The sequence below is a fragment of the Chrysemys picta genome, chromosome 3 (genome assembly GCF_011386835.1).
Source record: "Chrysemys picta bellii isolate R12L10 chromosome 3, ASM1138683v2, whole genome shotgun sequence".
NCBI lineage: Eukaryota > Metazoa > Chordata > Testudines > Emydidae > Chrysemys > Chrysemys picta.
Window position 1 is genome coordinate 83,837,715 of NC_088793.1, and position 19,744 is coordinate 83,857,458.

Below are 19,744 nucleotides of genomic sequence, written 5' to 3' on the forward strand. Positions count from 1 at the left end.
TATATTGAATTTAAATTATCCTTCCTTTGTTTCTTTCACTTCTCTCCCTCAGGTCCTGGATTAGTTTCCTCCAGGTAAAACTGTACACTGCTTGCCAGAGAACAGAAACATTCTTCAAATATATAGCTGCCTACTGCAGGGTTTCTTTAACCTTTCTCTGAAGCAACTGGCATAGACCTCTTCTGGAGACAGAGTACTGGACTCGATGGATCATGGGTCTAAGCTAGCTGGACAATTCTTATGTTCCTATGTTAAAGTGATTGTTAATAACAACTAACCAACCAGACAGCTAACAAGGCACTGTTGATGGGCTGGAGGGGAACACCACTTTTTCCCCCCCAATTAAAATGACTTTTCTTTTAGGTGTGCAATTATATCAACAATCCAAAGATCAGAGAATGTAACTCCCAGAGGGCAAGAAAAACTGGCAGTGGGAACAGAAAAGGCAGAAATGAAGGAAAGGCACTGTGGCCATATGGTGATCAGTGAATGAAGAGAATATACATTAGAAGTGTGATATAGAGGTTTACATAAACTAATGTCAAGGAATAAAGACCATGGGTGAAATCCTGGCAAAAAACACGCTTTGACATCAGTGGGGCTAGGATTTTATCTGTTTCCCAGATGTTCAGTCTAAGGTTTTTGCATGGCAGCCCATCCAAGGCAGCCAAATGGAAGTATACAAGACTAATCCCTCTTCTGTTTGGGGATGTTGAGGCTTTCCATCTCTGGAGTATTAGTTTTCTAGTCATTAGGGAGACACAGAGAAGCCAGCCTTCTTGGTAGGATAAAAGGATCCAACATTTTGGAATTGCACTCTATGAATTTACAAAAATATTTTTTAAACATTCATTAAGGCTTCTCTCATCAATAAACTAAACCATAAAAATAGGAAATAAGTTAAGAATTAAAAAAAAAGTTTAACAGGTGGCAAAGTCAAGCACTCCCAAATTTGGAAATGCCAGAATTAATGTTGCCCAGTGAATTACCCAATGTCACATAGGAACTCGGGAGCAGAGGCAAGGATAGAATCCAAGTTTCTAGGATGGCATGTAAGTACCCTAACTATGAGACCACCCTTTTTCTCCCTGCAGTCCCATCTCATTCACTACAAATGTTTCAACTTCTACAATAAACTAGACAAGAATCTTATATACACAATACAAAAATCTCGATTCGTCCCCAGAGCAGATTGATCCCATGCACTGACTGAACCAGTGTTCCTTTGTAAAGATAATATTGGATCATTTAATTAAAGACAGTATCATAGTGAATACAAAAGGTGGCAGGGGGAGGGAGGAGAATTAAGGTTGCATGAGCAACATTCATTCTGCCATTTCCATAACTTGAGCATCCTTGACTTTGCAACCTTTAAATCCTGGACTTCAAGTTTCCTAATTTATGGTACAGTTTATTGATCAGACAAACCATAACTAATGTTAAATGAAGTTTTGAAAAAACTATAAGGAAATTTTCAAAGTCTTCTATGAGCTATTTAAATAATAAAGCGCCTACACATTGGTTTACTGAGTTACGGTTTCATAGTATTGGAGAAAAAATAGGCAACTTCTAAATGAACTTTTTAAATAATTGTGCAATAGAAAACTGAGCAGGGACTCATGCACAAGTACTTTTAAGTATTTAGAAAATCGTGCTCCTAATTTGTAAGAAGCATCAAAATAGTATGCATGAAAAGGAGCTGTAGTTCTATACCTTATGTTCATTAACGCTTTTAGAGGAGAGCAGTAAACAATTTCCCTTTGAAAGGAAAAACAGTAACTTACCAGAGTCCAAACCCAAAGGAGCACAGCAGACGTTTACCCAAACCCAGTCTGTTTTCATTACGACTCCTCCTGAGATCCTTCTTTGTAAAAATGTTATGGTCATCTGAGGAAAATCAGTTGAGATTCTCCAAGTATTGTGTGTCTTTTAAGATAGCCATGGTCTCACACCTGATACTTGTTTATATCTGCATTGTAATATTCAGAAAAGGTGTTTAGATGACAGAATGGCAGTCTCAATGCCACATTACCATATATTTACTCTCTAACTCAGCAACTCATCAGGTTTGGTGTACAAATATTTAAGGGACAAATGCCATTCTCAGATAAATTGGTGCAACACTATTGACAATGCAATTGTAAAGGAGAGCTGAATTTGGTCCTTGCTTATTTTTGTACATAAAACCTGGTTAATTGCAGAGTTCTGGGGCACATAAAGTGTCTTTCCTCCCACTCAAGGGCTTCTTTGTTCTTTCCGATCTCCAAATCAGTCAGAGCTTCCCCCTCCTCTGCTGTGGCCCTGATGCTTCTCTTGGGGACCAGGAGGCCCTTGGCCAGGAGACACTCCATGGGAGGGCAGTGGGATCTTCGCACACTGGCTGGAGAAGTGGCAGTGGCCCCAGAAGGAAGTGACTGCCTTGGGAATGATGCAGCTTCAGGCAGAGTAGATAGGAAGGTGAAGTGGTATGGGAGGTTGCAGGGGCCACAGCCAATTAACTCAGCTCTTAGGGCAGCACTCCTCTAAACTCCTCAACTTGCAGGGCAGGTAGATGTTGCAGAGGCGCTGCCTCCAGTCACCTCTCTAAGGCAGTAGGTTTAGCCAAAACTCAACCTCAGTCACCTTCCTTATTACTCCCTGCACCCTCTCAGGCAGTAGGCAAAGGGGGTGGAGAAAAACCCAGAAGAGGATATGTGCCAGGAGATAGGGAGACAAGGGCTGACTTTTCCCCAGGTTATATTTGGGATTATATAGCAGAGGGAAACCCCATCCCTCTGGGCATGAAGCATGGCCAGGCCCCTCATATAGATAGGCTTTAAATGACAGTAGGCATGGGATGGATAAGGTCCTTCTGAATAGGAGACCATCCCCTTTGGATTGGAGGGTAGTGGCCTTGGCAGATCCCAGATATGAGAGAGCAGAGAGTTAAAGCACCAGGGGGCTGGGATAGAAAGGGTAGAGATTCAATTAGCTTTTCAATAAGATCATATGGGTCACTTTTCCTCTGCTCTTATTTCAGCTCCAGCCCTTTCTTCTGGACTCAGACAAGCCAAATGCATCAATTCCATCCCAGTTTCCTTCCACCTGTAAGGCAGCCAGAGCCCCAATAAAAGAAGGAACTAAAGACAGAATATAGAAGCTCTGTTCTAACAGGCTGGCCCCCTAAATCACTGTGAGAGAGCTGCAAAGCTTTAGGAAGACCTTTGTGCAACAAGGAGAACGAGAGCTTTCAGCAGCTCCCTAAAGATCCCTTAGGTGGGCACAAGAGTGTGATGAGGGGCTTTTAGACATTCATGAACAGCCCTCTTTACACCTCTTTAAGGTGAGTATGTGTTGCTCAGCCCAAAACTGTTAAAGTGTAATACTGACATCTTAACATGCATCTTTAAGATAGCTTAGACTGTTTTTCTCCGACAAGAGTAATCACTTTACTACACTGAATAGGAGTTGAACTGAACTCCTTTGGGATCTCAACTGGCCATACTTGAAAACAAGGTTTGACACATGCTAGTAATATGTATCCAATATTAAAGACTACTAGAATAGAATCCAGTGATCTACATGTACAAGTAACTTATAAGCAAGGAGGCAATTGATTTGAGTGACAACATTCTATGGATTCAGCCTCTGAAGCTCCACAAAGTCTTGTGCAACGTTGTAGAAGGGCCCCCAGAATCTTGGAAGGATGGGGAGGTGAATGTGAGACTAATGCAACTCACTCCCAATAGGGGGCTCCATACTGTAGTAATGTAATAGCTACTCAAACTGCCCAACTTGTACAATGCTCTAAAGACCAATGATTCTGCAGCTGAAAGAATATCCAGGAGCTTCAGAGGGGGAGCATAAGGAACAGCAACCATGCAGATTTTTTAAATTAAAGCCACCACACAAACCCATTCTGTTTTCTTAGAACACTGTGGTATGTTTGACTGCAGGGGTCAGAATCTGGATTGATATTGAGTGTTTTCAACAGGATTGCAATTTGATAGTATGTATGTACGTACACAAATTGGATCTTTATACTAAAAAAAGTCAACTATGTACAGTTGTTTCAGTATTCTCATTCCCTTGCAACTGTCCAGAGAATTACCTGAAGCTCATGGCTGTTCTTGGACTTAGTCTTCAGCAAATCAAGATTAATAATTCATTTACATAAAAACTGAAGTTGTGTAACACTAAAAAAGGAACGAGAACCACCAATGCTGTTCTGTCAAATGACTCGCTAATAGGCAATTCTTATAAAAGAATATATATGTATATAAAATTCAGATTTATTCCTAGGAACCAGCCCCTACTCTAGTCCAAGTTGCCAAGACAGGCAAGATCTCAGTATTTTTGAGCTTGTCAAAGATTTGCAGGGTTTAAGAACCCAAGCTGATACACCAGCTTACATGCCATTAACTTGTTAAATTTATTTCTATGCATTTGCAGATATCCAGGTATCATACAGTTCTGATAGGAACCTGTTTGAAACAAACTTTTACATTACTAAGGGAATTATTTTTTTCTGGATAAGTCAGTTTTCAGTACGATGAGAAAGCATGCTAGTTGTATCCAACTATGAACGGGCTTCCATCTTCAGTTTGACCACAACTCATCCTCCTTTTCAAGGAAAGTTCAGTTATAGTGAAAACATTGCTCCCTCCCATCCTCTTGTAAGCAGTAGGTGCAATGCAAAGAGCCCAGCTAGAGCCAGTGACCAACTCTGCAATTCAAGTTGGCTGTTTTCTATGTGACCTTTTACTCACTTTCATACAGCTGAAGCATTCTGAGCCACAACCTTGTTATGGGTGCACTACTGTAATGCAAGAACTTGTAACTTATTACTGGCTAACAGTATGTGTGATACCACCAGAAGTGGCGAGCCTATCAAATTTATATAGTGTATGAGAGCTGAGCTAACTTGCTCAGGAGATGAATGAATGTGAGGGAAGAAACTCTCTCCCTCCCCCACTCAATGTCAGCGTCAGAGCAATAGACTCACTGAAAGTGCATTTTCACTTTTATTTCAAAACAACTTTTGACAAATGATTTTAGTATATAAATTTGATTTTTCTTTTTACAGAATATAAAGATAATTCCCTCATTTTTCAGTATAAAGTGTTTTACAAGCTTGAAGACAATTTGCAGAAGTGTCTATCTTACACATGGGGATATTTGAAACAGAGTGCCTCGGGTCTCTACACAAAAGTTAGACAGATAACAATATAGCAGTTATTTTAACAAGAAAAAGTCAAGTGATTTTAATTAAATGCAAGTGAACATGTGACACTGGGACAGTGCTAGTTCAAGTAAGGCCAACTCAGTAAACTGTGTTAGGGTCATTCCAGATAAGAATGGAAAGGACTCCATCAGTAGTGTGGATGGACTCTAAATAGCTTTAATGCTAGTATAATCATAAGAGATTTATGGAGTGATTTAGCTAAAGCAAGTTAGTTCTTTACTGCCATAAAATTAATGCAAAGACTGAGCAGCGTACTCACGTTAGTATAGTGGAGGCTTATTGTGCCAGTATCTGCAGCATGCTTAACTATAACTCTTAAACCAAGTGTATTAATCACTAACATTTATTTTGAGGTGGGTATTTAGAGCATTCAGGCATGTCTTATTTTGGATGGTGTGTAGCTTTTGTCTATTACTTCATCTTGTAAAAACATGTGAAGACAGCGTTCATTCTGTGCTAGAGGGTGGCCAGCAACTCTAGGAAGAAAAGAAAAAATTAGTTCCAGAAAAATATAGTGAAATAAAAGCTTAATATGTTTTGTTAAAACCCTCTTCAGGTTCTTAACCTGAAGACTGTTAAATCCCCAACCCCAGATAAGAAATGCATACACCAAAAATGCGACACATTATGTAAGAATGAGACTTCTAGTGTTTCCTCAATTTCCCATCCTGACTCCTGGGGGATGTGTTTATACCATATTTTGGAGGCACATGACAGGATGTTCTCCAGTGAGCCAGGTGTCTTAAACATTGAGGGAAAGCAGTTACATGAACATGCTTTGCTGTAATCTGTTACTTTATTAATTATCTCCATGATAGTGGCTGCACAGACCAGTCAATCTGGTACCATAAACATAAGGCCAAATCCAAAGTTTGTAACAAGGACTGATTCACTGGGACAGGCAAGTCCTCAGACATACTTGATCCTGCCCTGATGTAGGAAGGTTTTTTGATTTGGAGTAAGTTCTAGCAGTGCATGTCGGTATTCTTCTAGTCCAGTAAGGATTAGAGTCCCTGGTATAGCAACCAACACCAGTGGTAAGTCTACACTGCAATAAAACACCCATGGCTGGTCTGTGCCAGCTGACTTGGGCTTGGGCTGAGGGGGTATAAAATTGCAGAGTAGACATTTGGGCTCAGGCTGGAGCTTGGGCCCCTGGGAGGGAAGAGGGTTGTAGGCCCAACTCTAGCCTATACCTGAATGATTATATTGCAATTCTATAGCCCCACAGCCCAACCCCTCTAAGCCCAAGTCAGCAGACATGGGCCAGCTGTGGGTGTTTTATTGCAGGGTAGACACATCCTAAGATTTCAGCACTCTGTAGTGGCAGCAGAGAGACGGATTCTTAGATATCTTCCATTGTAGTGTCCTCCATCCCAGTCATTCAGGTCAGGGAACACGTTATTCCCAGCCTGTGCAACTAGGCCGCCATTACTGAGCAGCATGACTCCAGACCAAGATTAGTAGTTCTACTGTACTGAAAATTGGAGAGTCATCCTGTGGTCAACGTGCATGCAGGGATCAGAAGGCTCAGATTCTCCTTTTCTCTTGGAAAGGAATGAGTCCCCAGAATGACCATCTTTAACTTTTCTTTGAATGGATAGAAATTCCAAGATCCAGGACAAGACAGATGACCTATGACATGACTAGATTTGGCAGGTTTTTTTGTTTTTAATATTTCAATGTTTAAAATTTTTTTTAAATGGTATCTATTTACATTTTCACAGTAGTACAAAGTTATGGGTTTTAAGCATCATTGATAAAGTTTTCACTGTGTGGGAAATTATGGGGAGGATCAGACTATTTAATGATAACAGATGTTATAAAGCTTTAACTTTTTGAATCTGTTAAAACAAATTGTCAACATCACATGTCCAAAAATACAAAGTAAATATTCTTATACCAAAGTAATAAGTCAGGCTTATTTCTTACTTTGCTTATCTTTTAATTTTGATTATAGATGGATTTTTTTTGATCGTTTGAGAGATTATAGAGGACTTAGTCTCTCACTTTCTGCAAAACGGCTTGTACTAGTTTTTGAACATGTTGTTCTAGAATAAGTTTAGTCAGAGCTTCTTCTGGATCTGAGTGGAAGCCAGACACTTGCCACCCCATGCATATAGACATACTTCTGATAACCAGCACTTCCCACTGCATGCAAGCAACTTGATGTCATGGGAGGTCAATGGCCTCAAGAGACCTTCCACAGCTCTCGGCTCTATTCTCTGTAAAGATTTTCCACCAGAGCAATCCTTCCACATTTTGAAGTGACCTTTGGCTATGTAGGTCAGCTAATCTACCAGCAAAAGCTGTTATCTTGGCAGCTTCTGTTTGGCCACAGACTTTACCAGACAAGTCCTAGCATCAAGCCTTACATTTCTGGTGCACAGTACGAAGAATTTGACAATCCTCTCTTTGGCAATAGCAGTCTTAGTCACCCTGCTCTTATATGGAGGATGGGAAAGTCTTTCCACCAAGTGGGACAAGGAAGAGTTAAAGGTGTGACAGACATCTCAACACCAAATCATCCAGAAGATGCAGCAACCTGGACCAGGCACTTTGTTCTTGCCCTTGAATTTTTGTGTAGATACTAAATCAGTACAGGCTGCATTATCAATGTTGATGTCTGCACTGCGCACGCTGGTGAAACTAGTCAGTCTTGATGGCACAGAATGTTGTGTCCCAAATTGATGGCAGAACTGCATTGCACAAAGATGGCACTATCAACCTCAAGGTTGGGCCAGGCACAACCCTGAACGGCTGGAAGTAATTAAGTCAAGTTACACTGCTGTCATTTAGTTGGTTCTTTAAATTATGCAAATGTGCAGACACAGGCTACCAGAAAACTCTGTGTTCAAGCATTCAGCAGTCAAAAGTGTTGATAGCAGCGTGACCTGATGATTATCTACTGGCACCTTCATTAAGCCAACACCTTAACTACTCATTTAGACTTAAGTATAGAATTCTGGTAAGGAAAGTGTGGTCTCTGGGTGCTAGCGAGACTCCACTGAAACACTCAACCTTAGCTGTAAGAATTTGGCGATTTTTTAGTACTTTATAGTAACGCTAATATTTAGATCTGCTTTACAACGTAGAGGATCAGGGTCCAACTCCCAAGGTTCACCACTGTCATTCTCTGTCAAGCAACAGCACACTATTAACTGAAACATCTCTTTTCATTAAAGTAGGTTAAACCATTAAAGGAGGTTAGATTAAACTTGAATCAACAAGGAAGTTCAGAGCAATCAGAAGTTTTGCACAGTAATGGCTGCTGTTCCAGCTGTACTCAAGAGGCATCAATACCTGCATTAAAAATCTGCTTTTTTCTTTCAAAAGAAAGGAAGCTGACTTTTGAATAATTTGTTCTACAATTTCAAACTATATTGTTAACTATTCAAGATGAATTTAATTTTTCCAGCAAGTTTATGGGCATCAAGATTGTACTCTACTTGCAGTTGGATTACTGGTCTCTTGTACCTGGAGATGTTACTCTTTATGTTAATTGACAGCCTCTTCCAAAAGAGAGTTCTTTTGGAGCTGGTTAGAATGAAATAAGCTAGATTTTCCCCCAAAGGCATATGTTGAACGTCACATTGACTACATAGCACACTCAACATACCACTTACAAACTTAAAATGCATTTCTTCCAGACAGGTGACTTGCTATGGAATTCTATTCTTCAACTTTTGTTTGTTGAACAAAGCGTAAGAGGTACTTTGTGCTATGAATACCTAATAAGGCTAAAAGCATTAAGCTGCAGATAAGCCATTTGCGATCTCCTTCTCAAGTCTATTTCCTTTGTACACTCTGCTAGACAGTTTAAATGAGCTTCAAGACATGATGCAATGCATTTTAGTAGTAAGATACCTGGGTAGGGAAGTAGCACTTGTTATTTAATATTATTCAATGCTATCCTTAGAAAAAATTTTGTAGGGGTGCCTGCCTCAAGAACCTAGCTGTTGCAGGTTTAAGTCATGTTATCCTAGTAGCATACTTAGTAGGGTTATGTTTATGTCCATGAAGTTATAAAGTCCAGATTTCTAAAACATACAAAGCACCCTTTCGCTGTCCAGATCTAGTGTAGCAAGCATGTGTGTTTATCTTGTCTGACATACAAGTATTTATAGTTTTGCTTTTAAAGAGTGTCTTCAGTACCCATTCCAAATGTCTCCTGATTAAAAGAAGCTGTACTGTTTCCTTAAGAGAATACTGAAGCACCTTGGACATGTTATTTGATCTGTCCAAACCCAAATTTAAAATTCTGATAGCACCAGTCTCAACTAGATTTAAAACAGATTCAGTTCTGTACTTTTCAAAGAGTATGAAGACCTGAATTTGGCAGATACATCTTTGACTTTGATGCCTTTAACAAAAGCATGACCTCAGCTTTTATCCTCACTGACAGGCCACATTTGAAAGTTCCTAGCCTCAGCTGTTTAAATTCTAAAGTGGTATTCTAATCCATCTATATTTTTTTTTGGGGGGGGGGGGGGGGGAAGAACCACATTTTGCCTCCAAGCAAACCAAGTCATTTAACCAATCTGCCATAAAGTGTCAGACATTTGTGCTAATCCCAAGCATTGAAAGTTTCATGCCGTTTAGGTCTCAATGACATTAAATGCCAATGTAATTGTTTGTTGTCCATTATAAATGCTCATCTTTCAGAATGATCACTTCTAGATTACTTTTTTTATTTTAGTTATCAGTGGTTCTGAAAACAGATGAGGTATACTTTACTAATTTTATGGGTGAGTGCTGTGGGGCTTTGTGGTTTTTTTTTTTAAAACCACACACTACACACACTGTGCCTTTGAAACTTTGTTTTACAGTAAATGGTATTAGAAATACTTACTTTAAATAGCTGTGTTTGGGTCAATATATGGAGAGAAAAAAGGTAAGTTGGGCCACACCTGCTTCCTGGCATAAGACTTTAGGTTATTTTAGCTTTTAGACAACTGATTCAAACTAGTAGTTTCAAATTGATATTTAGTTTAAGTAATAAATATAATATGCCAGATTGTTTGATTGCAGATGTGAGGTATTATCAGCTCATGTCATAGGGCATTTTTTTTAAATGGTAAAATGAGTTCTTTTGAAGATGTAAAAACACTACTTGATTAAGACAAAGTGTCTGAAAGTCCATTGCAAGCTTAAATGTTCCAGTACCTTTTTCCAAAAAAGAATCATACAAGTAGAACTTCTCTGAATGCTGTAATTTGCATAAATTAACTAAGCAAAACATCTAGAACTCTGGTCAACACACACCTGAATGCTTGAATGAGTAAGTGCTGAATATCGGATAGGATATTCAAAAACGGATATTTTAACATTAAGTTTTCAAACTTGTGATTTGAGCTTGTTTGTTGTTCTAGAACATGGTGTAGACACCTTTTAACACTAAAAGATGAAAAGGAGCTAATAAAACTCAGAGATGTTCATAAGACAAGAAATAAACCTCACACTTACTTGTTTATAAACTGCTCAAGACCTTGCTTCCTTTCTTCTATAAATGAATCATCAAATATTCCATCATCTCCTCTAAAAGGAAGCTGACGGAAGAGAGCTTTTCCAGGTAAGGGTGGCACTACAACCTGAAACAATTTTAAAAAAAAGTAACCATAACCGCAGCCTGCACGTAGACATAGATGTAGACGTAGACGTAGACACACACACACCCCAACATTACATTTAGGCTGCGAAAAAGGAATTTGTTTGCCTACATTGAAGCAATGAAGAAAGTTAACCCATATAGAAAAAGCAATTCTATACTTGAGTGTCACACAGAAAGATTACTCCACATTTAAATGTGGAGTTAAAACCTGAAGCCTCTTTACAGCTTTTATATGGTCTTCAGCACCCCAATAGAGAATTTAAAGCTTAATATGTCGTGATAATTAAGCTTTCCCAAGTAGATTTGTATATTTACTTTTTAGCATTCAACTCACCTTGCTTTCTCTTTCGAGTTCACTTCTCAGCCATTCAAAGTCACTGTATCTTCTTCTGACTGTAGACTCTTTCAATTTGAAAATGGGAAGGTTTGTCTGAAATAAAAGATAGATCACTGTAAGTGACTACACTTTCAAAGTGATCAAAGTGATGTAGTAGGGGGGAAAAAATGACAAAAATAGGTAGAAGTTTCTTGCTAAATTCTGTGTCATGACATCCCCAATACCCTTCCTTAAAGAGGAGGAGGAAAGGAGTCAATGTTTTCCTTCATCATTGCTTTTTTTTTATTTAAACTTAAAATCAAAAAGAATATGGATGTGCGAAGTCAAACCCTCAAGTTAGAAAATACCAGTATTAAAGACTGTTTCAATGCATCCAAATTCACAACCTTAATTACATGATCACATACTTTCCCTTACTTGCCACCCCTCAAGACACAAGTCTCATTTTGTGCACAGGATAGACTGCACTCTGGGAAAGAATCACGGTTGTGTTGTTTGTATGACCCCAGCCTCAGGAAGTTGGAAGGTGTGAAGTGAATGAGACAGGGGATTGCAGGAACAGAGAGCAGAGTCTCATGGCTATGGTAGTTGAACGCCACTGTGGTGAACAGTATTCTATTTGTACCTCTGCAAAAGAGTTGTAATGCAAGTCACTTCAACCAAAAGCCTCACGGGTGGGTTTGATTTTTTGGGTGTTCAAATCGATACTGTGGACCATGAGACAATTAATAACTTTCTATTCTGCACATGTTGGATGGTGTATGGTAAATAGGACTGGGGCCACACACTGAATGACAATTAAAATATTAAATAGCTACTCATTCAGTGGGCACAGTCAATCCTGCGCACTGAATGAGGCAACGGTCCTGTGGAAAAAATAATGTGACCAATTAGAGACTATCATAATGCATACAAATTAAAATTGCAGAGGGAACCTTACGTCTAGCATGTCCTGAAATTTAAGTGCTTAACTTGGCAACATCAGTAGCATTCCTTTAATAAAACAGAAGAGAGTCTCCCTGCTCTCTGTTCTGGTGTCTGGCAACAATGGCTCTCAACAGCCAGATGCAGCAATTACAGGGAAAGTCCTGCTCAGCTGCTCTGTGGGGATAAAGCATTTGCAGACCAGTCATGTGGGAGCTGCGTGGGTGGGGGGGGGGGGGTAGAAGAGTTGGGGGGAGGAAAAGGGGGGGGGGAGAATAAGCATGTTCAGTGAAGACTGAATCTTCAGAAAATTTAGCTGCCAGCTTTTAACAAGCCTGCAAGCACTCATTGGCTGATTTTTTAGAGGGTTATATTTTTGGTAAATCAGAGACTTTACAGCAGGGGTTTTTAGACTTTTGTACTGGTGACCCCTTTCACACAGCAAGCCTCTGAGTGCGACCCCCCCTTATAAATATATAAAAATGTGTTTTTAAAGTAACACCATTATAAATGCTGGAGGCAAAGTGGGGTTTGGGGTGGTGGGTGACAGCTCTCAACCCCCCCATGCAATAACTTTGTAACCCCCTAGGGGTCCTGACCCCCCCCCCCCCCCAGTTTGAGAACCCCTGCTTTACAGGGATGTGAAAAAGCATCTGACTCCAGGGTGATGCCCCTGCCAAATCTGAAGTCTTTCCAGAGGATGGAGTCACTAGAGCCTCCCAATGAAACTACTGAGATTTTTTGACATGGGTGTTTCCACCTGTCCCATCCTGCCCCCCCAACCTAGTTATTTGACAAGGCTGGATGGCTTTGGCTAAAACACACTTCCAAAAAAATCCAGCCTAAGGCAGACCTACAACATGGGATGTTTCAGCCTGGTATAGCTTATAAGCAATTGACAAGGCCTTGTGATACAACTTGTTAGACAACCTTGACTACAAGCAAAACTACAAGCACCTCCTGTAATAGGCTACATAATTTACTAGTTAGTATTAAAGACTTTTTTGGCAGCAAATATCACTTAGGTCCCAACAAACTGCCTAGGGACAGAGAGAGAAGGGAAAAGACCATAAATAACTTGTGATCGTTAAGCTCAGTGAAATATGAAAAAACCTAGCAATGGGTCTCCATCAGTTCACAAACAGCAATATTTTCCAATGACGCTGAGGGTCAAGATTAGTGCTCATTTCCTAGGTCAAGAACTCCCATACGTCATTAAACTAAGTGAGCTCTAAGGACGGGTTCTCTGATTAGGCCTTCTCAGGAGCATGTCACACCTGCAGAGCTGACTCATGAAATACTGGAATCCCCACAGATCTTTCAAAACTCAGATCAAATGTAAGATGTATTTGTTCATCAGGATTCCCACAACAGCTCTTAAGCAGAAGGGATAATGAAGAGGTTTTCCTGTGTGCAGTTATTTTTAACCAGGAGGTGGTGCTTGATTCTAAGGTTGGCAACTGGACACTTTCCTCTAGTACCCCCTGCCAAAAAGTCTTCACCCCACTTATAACCTTCCCCTTAGAACTTTCCATAGTTGGATCATTGTAGAGATGTTAGTCCTGGACATCCCTTCAGAGGCAGGTATCCATTTTACAGATGAGGAAACAGGACACAGAGCTGTGTGACACTGTCTCATAGCAAGTAAGTGTCAGAGACATGATTAGACCTCAGGAAGAGAATTCGTGACTCCCACTACCACATTAAGGCCACTTGACAGAGTGGACATGGAGGAAAAGTTTGACAGTCACATTATGTACAAGACTAATCAGACAAACTTGCACTGAGAAACTTGCTCACAACTGGCAAAGGGAAATATTACCTGGCAATGCTGGAGATCTACCAAGTCAGAATAATTTATTAACCTACTTTTATAGTTCGAGATTCTGTATGGTTTTATGCCGAGAACTTACAATCAACAAGAGCAGAGCCAACATTTAGAGACATGTTAAATTAAAGCTCTTTCCACTTCACTGAATCCTATTGGCTTATTGTCTAATAATAATCCTGGCTCATCTCATCGCTGACAACAGCAGTGCCTAGATACTAAGGTCACATACACAGTAGTAACAACGAGGAGTCCGGTGGCACCTTAAAGATTAACATTTATTTGGGCATAAACTTTCGTGGGTAAAAAACCTCACTTCAGATGCAGGGAGTGAGTTACAGATGCAGGAAATATATAATGACACATGAAGAGAAGGGAGTACCTCACAAGTGGAGAACCAGTGTTAACAGGGCCAATTCAGTCAGGGTGCCTGCATCTGTAACTGTCACTCCATGCATATGAAGTGAGGTTTTTTACCCACAAAAGCTTATGCCCAAATAAATGTTCGTCTTTAAGGTGCCACCAGACTCCTTGTTGTTTTTGTGGATTCAGACTAACACGGCTACCCCAGATACTTGATACACAATAGTAGATACTGGACAGCTACACACTTGAGATTTTGGTCTCCCTTTTGCTATTTCACATACGCCCACCATGCTGAATAAGTCACTCAGACTGATGAATGGGTTTACCCAACCAAAGCTAGGCCCTACACTCAACCTGATGGCAGTCTCTTTGCCGAACATGGTAACTTTTCACTACAGCATTCAATCAATTCCAAAATTTCAGGAATGTTCTAAGCAACAGTGGGCAGAATTTTGGTGAAAAACTAGCAAATTGGAATACCCTGATTTTACTGGTGGGGTCCAGAATACCTATTTGGTGCTGTAGACAGAGGAATCTCTGGCATTCCCTGCTCCTGAGCTACATTTGGCTTAATATGCTATTCTCTCATTGGGTATACAGTTCAGCCTACATAAGCAATACAGCATTTTTCATTTCAGAGTGGCAGAGGTTTGTACCAAGAGTTCAGAATTGCACTGGGGAAGTGGTTGCTGGCACATAAATCCCTGCCCCAAGGGACTTATGATCCAGTCAGCAGGTCAGACCTACAGAGCACACCATGTGATGTGTGCTGGAACCTCAGAAGCTGCAGTAGGGAGGAATATAAAGGAGGAATTGAGATGTGACATATAGAAAGAGGGAGAGAGAGAGAGACTGTTCCACACAGAAGGCAGGAGCATGAAAGGCAGCATAAAGGTGTTGGTTGAAAGAATATGAAGGCATAGTGGGAAGGGAAGCTTGGGCTGAGCAAAGTGTGGGGAACAAGAAGAGCTGGGTAGGGCCTTACAGGTGAGAAGTCTGCCCTAGATGCAGAATGCAAGGGGAGGACTGTGCAGGGATCTGAAATAGTGAGCGACATGAGTAGAGGGGCAAATGGGGAAGACAATTTTAACAGTGACACTTTGGCTGGGCAAGGGGCAGCAAAGGGAGATGGAGCAAGGCTGGAGAGGCAACAGTTACAGGAATCATAGGGAGAGATGACCAAGGCAAGGGACCAGGGTTTAGTGGTGATAGAAAACAGGATTCAATGGCAGTCTGGAGGTATGGGAATAAGGCAACATGGAGGTTGCAAGCCTGGGTGGTGGGAAGCTCAGGGGCAGAGGGAACAGGAGGGGGATCAAGGCAGCAGGAACTGGCTAATGAATCTTACTTTGTCTCTTTTTGGTCCAGGAGAGTGAAAGGGTGAATTCTCTCAGGCTTTGATATCCTCAGGTGGATGGTGCCCTAGGGGAGGAGAGGGCAGGACATTCCACCTGAGATACCCAAACATTTAATTCAAGGCAAGCTAAGGTGTGAATCTTTGCCCCATTAGCCTGCTGCACTCTAACTGTCCACATGCACCCTGCTAACATACATTAACAGATTGGTAATGACCTTTGATCTAGTCTGACTCCTTTGCAAGCATATGAGCTTTGGCCTGAAGGCTTTTTAATCTGATCAATTCCAGAGTTTCATGTAGTGTTCTAGGCATCAATGGGAAAAGCCCTATTTTTTTTTTTTGGGGGGGGGGGGGGGGTCAGAAAAGCCTGATTTCCACTGCTAGGGGTGGGGGAAGGGGAAGGAAGGAGAATTTAAAAATCAGGCCCATGGAGTGCCTATTCCGTGCTGCAGGTAGAAGATTCTCTCTGGCAATCCCTGCTGCTACCTACACAGACAGCACCTTAATAATTTGCTCCAATTGTATGGATAGTTCACACTACACAAGCAACTAAGTGTGTGATCCTCAGGTGTACTACCCAGGAAGAGCTGAGACTCCTGAGCCTGTCATACACTGTTGTGAGCAACCCTAAAATGACAGATGAGTGGTGGGCTGATGAAACATTTTGGTTTTGAAACGTGTGTTGACAGTTACTGACTATACAAACTAGTAAGCGGTGGTCAAATTTTGAGTCCCAACTTAGACAACTTCCATTTAAGAAAGGAAGTGGGCAGTTAAGCTCGATGGCTACCCAAGAGATATTTTGAGGTTGAATGAAGAGTTCAGCCACTCAGGACAAGTTTAATTGCCTATAATTGCACTACCTCTTATGAAACTGCTTCTATATAGAAGAGAAATAGGCTATTTAGTGGTCACTGCACACATAGGTGTAACAGTCAATAAGTGCTTGTATTATGCCTAAAGTAGTAAAGCATTTCTGTTTAGTATTAAGCTTTTCTGAAATATATGAACTGACTGTGCTACTTACAGCCTTGTACCTTCTTCAGATGCTTATGTGCATAACACTGCACGTTTCATACACTAAATCTGAGCTCACTGGACGTTTAAAAGCACTTTAGTTCTCTTTCCCAGGTAACCACAACATTGTTCATTGTACTAATGACTAAGAGCAAAAATGCAGCTAACAAGACTCTTATTATACTAAAAGTCAGGCTTATATTTAAAGATGCTGGCTTTCTGTATAGAACAATATTCTTATCCCCAGCAGGGAATAAGTTAGGTCCCCCAGAGTGCAGGATGAGGATTCCCAGAAATAAAGCACTGGATTATTTCTCTCTGATTTCACCTATTGGCTTTATAACGGAGTTCAACCTTCCGCATTAAAATATTAAGTCTTTGTAAGTGTCTAAAGATAGAAAGGCCTTTACAATATTGAGTGTTTTCTGCAGGTGAGATTTCACATTTTAGATTCCCTCCTCTCAAGTTACTTAACAAAAGGGATTAGCTGCTCTTTTATTCAATGCTAAGATCAAGCCTATGAAAAGAGTTCCCTAAGATTTTTCATACTTCTGGGTACGGAAGTCTATAAAGTTAATCTCTAAACAACATATCAGGCTTACAGGTACAATGTTGGGGTAAAAGTGCCAGTTCAGCTCATTTTACCTTCCACATTTTCCCTTTTGAACTTTTGACATAACTGTGATTAAATCTGACTCATTAGTTTAACTATTTCAACACTTGGTTTGTTTCCTGTGCCTCCCAACTTCCACCCATTCCTCCAGTTTTGAAATACCCTGTGGCTAATTGATGAAGTTTTAGTGTTTGTGAAAGTGTCTACTGGTACAATCTACTTCACAAAGCCCTGAGAAACAATGGGTTACACATCCAGCAAGTATTTCATAACTGAAAGTTATTGATGAGGATAAGTCACGTGGACTGGACAGACAGTGTACTACTCAGAGGTGCACCTTTTACTATACTTCAATCCATAACCTGAAGGAAGCTATGAAAAGGGACTAGCAATGTATTAACCCCCTTTTTTCATTTAACATTCTTTCTGAAGGAAGTAGAATCACAGCTTTTCTAAATATTGCTGATACAGCAGTATTCATTTCCCAGAAGTGCACCTGTCTGATAAATCTGAATGGATCTCCTTTCAATCAGTCTGCAGACTGAAAGCACTGTTTTGCATTCCTGTTTCTCACCCACCCAGCTCTCACTTTATGGCCTCTGTTAACCTGGCTTGTATTCCCAGTGGAAGTGGGCTATACATGCCTCTTTACAGGAGCTGCATAGAGGGGCTCTTGAGTGACCCCAAAGTCCCAAGATGCATCTTATTGGAAGGGATGAAATAGCTTTTGCATCCCTTTCAACCTCTGCTGAAGAAACAAGAAGAGCAGGCAGCAGATCTAGCCAGGCAGCTGCCTATTGTACCAAGAGATTCATGCTACAGTTATACAGAAGCTGTAATTTCCAGCAGGCGAGGGCTGGGATCCAGATTGTTCATGAAGAGGGATCCTGCTAAGACAGTGCAAGGAGGCATAATCTATGGCATCAGGTAACAATGCCAGCAAGAAAGGGATCCAAACCAAGTCTACCAGAGTCTCTGGCTAATATGAGCTGCAGCAGGGTTAACCTTTCATTCACTTACTCATTGTAACAGCCACAGGCCATCATGACCCATGAGATTAAGGAGAACTGCCACGGATTCCAGTAGCTATTGTTACAATTAACTGTTTCCTATGTTCAGCACAAATCTGCACTAGTTCCGTAAGAAAAATTCACTAAATTATTTGATGAAGACTGGTGAGCCAACCCATCAAATTAAGCAATAACCTTAGTCTAATAAAAGGTGAAAACAGAAGGAACAGCTTTTTTGCATCAGTCTAAGCTGGCACAGTAAGTGTGGCTGGCTATGGCTTATGTTAAAAAAGTGGGACCACAAAAGAGCTGAAGCACTTGAGGGATTTAACTATTTTATTTCCTGCCCCCGCATCTATGATCAAAAGGGTCAACTAAATACTTATTGGGGTCCCTTTACTGCTTACAAACTGCTATCCAATGCATAGGCACCAGACTGCCCCCTCTTGAGCATTCACCAGGCTGCTGCAAGGGTGACCCACCTCACCACACCCCATCGGTTTTACACCTCCAGAGTCTGAACAAGGGTCATGCACTATGTGACACTTTGTACCTCAGGGAAACAACCTGCACCCCCATGTTCATCCTTATAATATGAAGGTGTGGTATCCAATGCAAAATTTGTCATATTAGGTGTCTTCGGAAGGCTCATGATGCACTGAGCATTGTTATAGTAATGTTATATGTTGTAATTTCATGTATATAGTTTGAGGCTGAAAATGTGTCCTCATGGCTTAAAACAAGCCCAGGCAAAACTCTCCAGGAGCAGAGGGGCAGTTCATACCTCATCAGGGCATCTATGGAACAAACCCAGCCCAGCCTCACAGGAACAAAGGACACTGGCCTAGGCAGTAAGAAAGGATCTGTTGGACTTTTGAGTGAGTCACTCCCCTTCCTTTGGTCAGTTTGGGGCTACGATGAGGTAATACTCATTGATTCTGAAGGGGAGTGGGGGGGGGGGGGGAGGAAGCCAAGAGGGAGGAAAGAACATTATGAAAGGGAGAGACGTTTGCCATGCTCTCTTCCACCTCCATCTACAGACACCACCACCACCACAAGACTGAAGCACTGATCAAAGGGGAGAGCCTGGCTGAAGGGCAACCAGCCAGCCTGTGGTGAGAAGCATATAAGTTTGTAAGGGCACTGAAAGTGTTAAGATCAGCTTAGAATGAGTTTTGCTTTTATTTCATTTGATCAAATCAGACTACTTGTCCTTAAAAAAAAAAAAAATCTATCTTTTGTAGTTAATACATTGGTTTGTTTAGTCTACCTGAAGCAGTGTGTTTGGTTTGAAGCATGTCAGAGACTCCCCTTGGGAGAACAAGCCTGGTACATATCAATTTCTTTGTTAAATTGATAAACTCATAAGCTTGCAGCATCCAACGGGCATATCTGGACAATGCAAGATGGAGATTCCTAGGGCTGTGTCTGGGACTGGAGATATTGGCTAGTATCAT

The 19,744-nt window shown here is 40.9% G+C and overlaps 1 protein-coding gene across 1 annotated transcript in view; it reads right to left on the minus strand.

The window, feature by feature from the left end:
• Nucleotides 1-4,984: 4,984 nt before the first annotated feature.
• Nucleotides 4,985-19,744, minus strand: part of SNX3 (sorting nexin 3) — a 28,722-nt gene continuing 13,962 nt past the window's right edge. Inside the window, exons 2-4 of the mRNA XM_005287658.5 lie at nt 11,170-11,265; nt 10,691-10,815; nt 4,985-5,700 (exon numbers count right to left, since the gene is read on the minus strand). Coding sequence (XP_005287715.1) covers nt 5,595-5,700; nt 10,691-10,815; nt 11,170-11,265 — 327 coding nt within the window. The 3' untranslated portion in view covers nt 4,985-5,594. The remainder of the gene's footprint in view (nt 5,701-10,690; nt 10,816-11,169; nt 11,266-19,744) is intronic.